General features: G+C 32.2%; 2 protein-coding genes across 2 annotated transcripts; one reads left to right on the top strand and one right to left on the bottom strand.

Moving 5' to 3' along the window:
• The first annotated feature begins 3,707 nt into the window (after positions 1-3,707).
• LOC119642363 lies at positions 3,708-4,670 on the top strand. Its single transcript, XM_038041500.1, has one exon. The coding sequence runs from the start codon at positions 3,948-3,950 to the stop codon at positions 4,578-4,580; it is 633 nt and encodes a 210-aa protein (XP_037897428.1). The 5' UTR covers positions 3,708-3,947; the 3' UTR covers positions 4,581-4,670.
• Positions 4,671-4,689: 19 nt separating this feature from the next.
• Positions 4,690-6,700, bottom strand: LOC119642361 (uncharacterized protein DDB_G0292186). Its single transcript, XM_038041499.1, has 2 exons — positions 5,392-6,700; positions 4,690-5,338 (listed from the first exon to the last, which is right to left on the bottom strand). Exons 1-2 carry the CDS (start codon positions 6,367-6,369, stop codon positions 4,709-4,711), a joined length of 1,608 nt encoding a protein of 535 aa, XP_037897427.1. The 5' UTR covers positions 6,370-6,700; the 3' UTR covers positions 4,690-4,708.
• Positions 6,701-7,046: the final 346 nt, after the last annotated feature.

Below are 7,046 nucleotides of genomic sequence, written 5' to 3'. Positions count from 1 at the left end.
GTTTTAAAGCCGCTTACAATGACAAAAAATCATCAAACAATGTTTGCTTTTATTATAAGATTTTATTATACTTTTCCCCAATTTTTAGGGAAGAAACCTTCGATACCCATAGTGACCTTACTACATCTGTATGTATATATATATATATATACATATATATATGTTTAGCTTTTAACAGACTGATTTTCAGGCTAAACTATTCTCTACATGCGTGAAACAAGCAACATTTGTGCCTTAAAAATTTGGTGCATTTTCTAAAGTTGTCTAAACTTATTTGAAATAGTTAAAATAATTCTTCTTTTTTCTTAAAATTTTTAAGTTTATATTTAAACCAAACAAAAAAAATTTTTCGAATAATTTGAATATAAATCACTAATATCCTGAAAATTAGAACTAATGAAAAACAATAAAGGTGCAAATATAATGTTATTTTTTTTATGTAGTGGCTTTAAAGACTGTAATTTATTTTAAGAAAAAAAAAAATACGCCTGTCAAAGTACTTTCACATACCGAAACCCACATTTCTAAAATCACCACCCACATTTCCTAGAATCATACAACATATATATACTTTCATATATCTACAGTAGAATTCTACACACACGTATATATAGATATTCATATATATATATATGCTTTCATATATCTAAAGTATATAAAACAACCGAAAATATTGTAGTGTGATCGTATACCGTCGTATGCATCCACTTTGAAGTGCGACAGTAGCAAAAAAGTAAAACAAAAATTTTGTCACACTTCAACTGGCTGGGTATTGCATTGCGAAATGCAATACGATGCCAGCCGCCCTAATTAAAATAATTGATAACGTAGCATAAAATCACCTATAGATTTAAGTATAAATAATGCACCTGGCAAATAAAGAATTTTAATTGTTTCATGCAGTTCAATCAAAGCGTATCAACTCGCTGTTTTAATAAAGGCGTTCTATCCGCCTCGTAACTTTAATTAGAGATCGTCTCTTGCCGAGTTCTTTTGGCACCACATGAGACGGATAGACTTGGCGTTCTGCAGCCGAGCAGATTAGGGACAAAACCGCAGTAGCGCACTGCGATACAAATTAAATAAATCCAATACCTTCACACTTTTGAACCTACATCATTACATTGAGTATACATCTTTACAATATTTTACAAAGAAAACTTTTAACAATTGATTAACAAGTACTATTGAACAACCAACAAATTCATACAGCTTTGTATAAGTGTTGATATATTTACTCACACATATTTTAAATATATAGTTATAAAAGGTATATAGTAAAACATACACGAAACTATCTCAACAAAAAAATTCCACTTTTTAAAAACAACTAATAATAAAAGTTTTCATTGCATACTATAAACTCAATGAATTATCAGTGTATCCTTCTTCTTTTGTGTTTATAGCTTAAACGTACTTAGCTAAAATTATATTGCACACATACAAACGAGCTTAAAGTGAAAAGGTATTTATAAATTATTTATTATGTGCTATATTTATTTAATTTAGTACGAAATTTTTAATAAGGTGCTTCTATCAACCCCTGTCAGTAGCTACGAAACGTAATTTTAACACTTTTTTTTTGTTTATAATATAATCGTATAACCTTTAGCTTCAGTTTATTATATTAATGCAAATTTTGACCTTATAATTATAGAGCACACATTGTCCACTTTAAATTAGTTTACACTTTTTAATTGTTTAAATATTTACATATATGTACACAGGGAGGGAATATTTAATGCAAATACAATAAAGAAACGTGATTTTAAAACAATGTATTATTGTTAACCTCTTGATCCTTTTTAATGCTATTATAAATTCTACAATTTAATGTTAAAGTAATTGGTAAATAAATTTGAGCACCTATAACGAACAAGGCAATAATATATTTTTGCAAGAAATTCAATTCATATTGCTCTTCATATTGCGCTAATGTATGAATCTGGTACCAAGAACGACAAATTGAAATCTATAACACCACCGTTGGCTTATTACTTTCTACAGAACAACGTAAGGATTTTAGTTCACATTATTATCAAACGTTCCACGTAAGGATTTCAGTTCACATTATTATCAAACGTTGGACTTTAAATTAAAATTTCGTTCAGGCACTGCGGAGTTTGTTTGCTTATGAATATTTAAACAAAAAACTATTTTCAAACGTTTATCTAGTAATTGCATTACTTTCTAACCTTTTTGTCTTCAACTTTTCCCAAAAATTTTTCTGCTATACCGTCTCCTTTTGGAAGTTTGGGATCGTCTTATACAATATTGGATAGATTTTAATAAATCCGATTCTTATGGGACTCGACCACAAATTTAAAGAAGAAAGATGTTCCATGAAGAAAATTTGCATGTTCAATATTTCTCGACGAAAATCTGTGAAAAATATCCTCTGCATATGTAGTTACTATATAGAATGTTATTGTGATAAGATATTTCTATTGTTTGACATAAACGAAAAAGTTTGTTAGTTTACTTTTCATTTAAATTTTTTTCGCTTTCACACATTTTTCTTATGTTGACTTTGCTAACTTGTTGTCAAATTTGTATATCGTCTGTACATTAAGCGTCAATTTCTTTACTTATACTTTTCTTTACATATTTTGATGTTTTGCGTTACTGTGTTTTTGCGGGTCTTCCGTTTCTCTTATACATCTCATTTATACGATTACACAGTTTTGTTAATTCTTCTATTTTCGGAATTTATGATATATAGTATTACAATTAAAATAAAAAAGGGGAAAACTGCACGCAATTACTCTTATTAAAATTCTTAAAAAAAATTTATTTTCGTATATTATCGCGATCAAAAAAAACATCTCCCAAACAAGACAAAATGCTAACAATCTGTTCCAGGACCAAATTCTTTTCTCACTCGATCTCTTTTTCTGCTTAACGACAAGTCGCTATTCTTGCAATCACGCGATATCGAATAACGGCACACCATTATATGCTGGTCAAAGCAAACCAACAAAACCCTACCCTACACTTGTACGCGGACGTTACAAGATGATCTTCCAGCCCATCTCATTTTAATGATCGTGTTGTGATCCCTGCAAATCTGAGACATCGACAAAAAGCACTTAGTTCTCTGTTTGCAACAGCGATGGGATAATTTTCCTTATAGTCGTTATTTGTAATCTCTATTTCCACATATAAATAAAGCCCTTTGGTTTATCAGTTGCGGCCTAAGACGTGACATTATTTCTCCTATTGACAGGCTGATGTTCAATCACAGGAGATGAAGCGATAATTTATTCAAAATTAACATAGTAAACAACCCTTTATGCACATGTGGAGTATTACTAATCATATCCTATTTGTCTGTCCGAATGGGCCCACTTCTGTTCGCTGTTCCATACTTCGTGAATTGAGTATACGTGGTTTTCGTGACCATAACATTCTTGACATTTTGCGTTGTCGCAGTTTAAAAGTCATGTGATCAAGACATATAAGCGTTTACAGTCAATTTATGAAACTACTTTCTTTTGCACTTTTTTGCTCTCACACCCATCACACCCTTTATATAACCTTTTATACTCATATACCACGTTACATCTTATATATCGGAATTTACTGCTTGCTCTTTTCTTCTTTCCTACGTAGAGGACGAGTAATGTGCATATTTTAATAAAAACCACGATAAAAGACGTATAAGACGCAAACTTAAAAAAAAAAAGTTTAATGAAATAATTACTAAAACAAATAAATAGTAATATTATATTCCATATCTAACCCCAGTTTAACTAAGGCTCAAATAAAGAACAACAAGAAGAAAAGAACTCTGTGCTCACAATTGGCCTTTTTTACACATGCTAGCAATTTTGTCATTAATTTGCTGAATATCAGAAGAAGAAGAAGATTTATTTATAAGTCGAGAGAATTTATTAATTCGATTACCAAAGATTGGTTTTGCTTAACATTGAGCCAAGCTTTACGAAATGATGGGTAGGAATCCTTTTAAAACATCGCAAAAGGAAGAACATAAGAAACTTAAAGCAAAAATTGAACAATGGGGTAAAGTGAAATTCAAACCAATCGAATCCAATAAACAGCACAAAGAAAAATCGAGTAAATACAATAAAAACAGAAGCGAAAAGTTCGAAATTCCTACGGCTTGGAAGTACTTCAAAGATGAAATGCTTTCAAAAGAACGAGAAGAGAAACAACGATCTAAACAGTTGAACATGGACAACGAAAAAGCGCGTAAGTGCTTAAAGCAACGTGAAATAAATTATCGCAAAGTGTTAATGCAAAAGAAAAGGGAAGAACTCACACAATGGGAGAGTTTTGAAGATGATGGCAAACAAAGACAACGTGAACAAATAACAAACACTTTAGAGCATAATGTGACCACGAAGAAAAAAGTTTCACGCAATCATGAAGCTAGGCTTGTATCCACGGAAATTTTGAAAGATTTCGACAATAGAAATCTGAATTACCATCAAAATGATAAATTACGTCGCTTACTAACAAAGTCCGTTATTAAACATAATGGTGCAACTTTCACACAAACCGTTAGTGACCTTAAATATCAAAAACAACAAAAAAAAGCAAAATTAAAAAGAGTATAGAAATGAATTAGTTTCACATGCACAAATGTTTTGCACCAATATGAAATTTGAAAATGATGTAGTACATTGCACCTGCTGCCCCTGCTCAAGCAGAAAATATTAAACAGAAGTTTTACAAAATAAGAAAGCTATTTATTCTTTAAAAATCCAAATGAATTTTGAAACATTTGTTGCAATAACATTGGATTGTAGGCGCTAGGAGGCGAGGAACTACTAACGGAAAAATTTGGGACACTGTTGAGTAAATTCAAGTAGTTAGCAGGCGCAGATAAAAAATTAGGGAAGTTCAAACAACCTATTTCATTTCTCAACGTTTTTATGTGTTTTCTGCTTAATTTCGAGGAGGCCTTCGACATACTACTGTCTGAGCTGGAGGAACTGCAAGTATTGCTCCCGTTAAGTTCGCTTTCATCATTACGAATTGTGCCGGCTTTCAATTTGATTTTAGGTTTCTTAGCAGCTTGCTTTTCTATTGCGGCAGATTTTTTCAATTTCCTTTTGTTGGCAGAATTCACATACATCGCAGGCTTGCTAACCAAAGGTATTGGAACGGTTGGAGATCCGTTATTTAATAAATGTTGAATCTGTTGTAAAGAGGCTTCCGAATTGGGCTGAAAGTGTTGTAATTGTTGCATGCAAAATTCCATAAATATATGCAACATGGTGTTTAAATTAGGGGGCTGTGGACACGTGCGGAAACCATGGTATGGTGTTGAACAGTTTTTACATATCATTTGGCATTGAAATGAAGTATGACCCTACAAGAAAGTAACTTAGTAATTTATCCTTTTTTAATTTGTAACATTTTTACCTCCTTATCACAAAGCTTACATTGCTCAGAACAAGGTGAATCTTTTTTAGATTTCTTGCTCTTCTTGGATGGCCTTTTACTATCACTCTCTTCTTCATCGTCTAAATCAATTTGGTTGTTTAAATGTCCCATGCACACTACATCGTCGTCACTTTGCTCTCCAAAAAACGACGACCCCGATTTCAGTTTTGGTTCCGAAATTTCTTGTTTTTTAGGCATTCGCGACTTTTTTAGCGATGATGTAGATAGGCTTTCGTCCGAACTTGAGGAAGAAGGCACTTTGTTGCACAACTCGAGATCCCTGGATTTATCTTTTCCTTGAAAATCTCTGCCCTTTACTGTGGACGTATTTACAGGGGATGATGGAGGTTTTATTTGTGATTTTGAAAACTGCTCTTCTTCGAAGGAAGAATCACTTGAAGAGGAACTTGATGAAGACGTCTCACTTCTACTTTCAACTTTAATTTGTGGCTGCTCTCCCTGTATGTTTAACGACAAATTCGAATTTCCAGTTTTCATATTTTCAACGGCATCATCCCCAAGTGTACGTATATTCATTGTATCTACTTCGATGTCCCTCTTTTCTTCTTTTTTTTGTGGAGACAAAGAAACAAGAGCAACATCTTTTTGTTCAATTTCAGTCGATTGCTCATTCCTTGTCATATTATTATTAGAGTGCATGCTCTCCTGGCTGAAGAATACATTATTTTGGGGTGCATTGTTATTATAACGCCAGTTCATTTGATAGTCTCGTTCTCGATCCCGATGTTGTGTATCCACAAATTTTTCAAATTTTTTGTCGTAGCTATTTCCTCGACTTCCTCGGCTTCCTTTGAATGGTTTATTGTACAATGAATTTTGTGGACGCCTAGCTCTGCGTTTTTTGTTGCTCAATTTCTGACTTCTGTTACTCTTGTCGGAATTATTGTTATAATTCCCTCCTCTTCTGTTGCCCGAATTATTGCGAAAATTAACCATTGTCCAAAAACACTCTGATGTATTTACGTTTACAAAAACTTTCTTCGTTTACACGTGCTTAGCATGAAGTGTAATTAAGTTGCAGAAATGTGCCATTTTCTTGAAATTCATTAATTAAAGTAAGGATGTTATTTATTTTCGAGTAAATCCATGACGAAATTATTGCGCAACGGCAACACTTTTCTTGTTGAAGTTTCCCACATATGTTGACAGCCTCAATATAAAATTTGCAAGAATGGTGTATAAGATATGTCGACCTGCTTCAATTCTACATGGAATTTAATGGGAAGTTTTATATAGAAAGCTGTGAAAACACGAGTATCCGCACATTATCTTTATGCTCATAAAGGCATCTTTCTTATCTTAGCCAGCTCACACAATATTGTTTTACAGGAAAATGTGACAAGATATTGTTGTAGAGTCAAATATGAAGAAATTAATATAAACATAAAAGACAAATTCATGAAACGTTACAATAAGGAATTGCCTTAACATTTACACTTGATTCAACACGTCATCTCAGCAAACGGCAGCTGATAATTTTTATGTTTTTACTGGTGTTATTTAAAAAATAAAAAAAAATTGGCAAGAATTTAAATAATTTAAAAAAAAGGAAAGAGAGAAGCAAAAAAAAGAAAACAAAAGGTTTAAGAAAGTAACCACATATTTAAAAAAAA

Source organism: Glossina fuscipes, unplaced genomic scaffold (assembly GCF_014805625.2).
Source record: "Glossina fuscipes isolate IAEA_lab_2018 unplaced genomic scaffold, Yale_Gfus_2 222, whole genome shotgun sequence".
Taxonomy (NCBI): domain Eukaryota; kingdom Metazoa; phylum Arthropoda; class Insecta; order Diptera; family Glossinidae; genus Glossina; species Glossina fuscipes.
Note: the sequence above shows the minus strand (reverse complement) of the source record. Positions and strands in the feature narration are given on the sequence as shown.

What these genes read in the sequence shown, in the direction of transcription:
- LOC119642363 (XM_038041500.1), top strand. Translation starts at nt 3,948, where the DNA reads ATGATGGGTAGGAATCCTTTTAAAACATCGCAAAAGGAAGAACATAAG.
- LOC119642361 (XM_038041499.1), bottom strand. Translation starts at nt 6,369, where the DNA reads ATGGTTAATTTTCGCAATAATTCGGGCAACAGAAGAGGAGGGAATTAT. An exon ending in GTAAGCTTTGTGATAAGGAG is followed by an intron (nt 5,339 to 5,391) that starts GTAAAAATGTTA and finishes ACTTTCTTGTAG; the next exon opens with GGTCATACTTCATTTCAATG.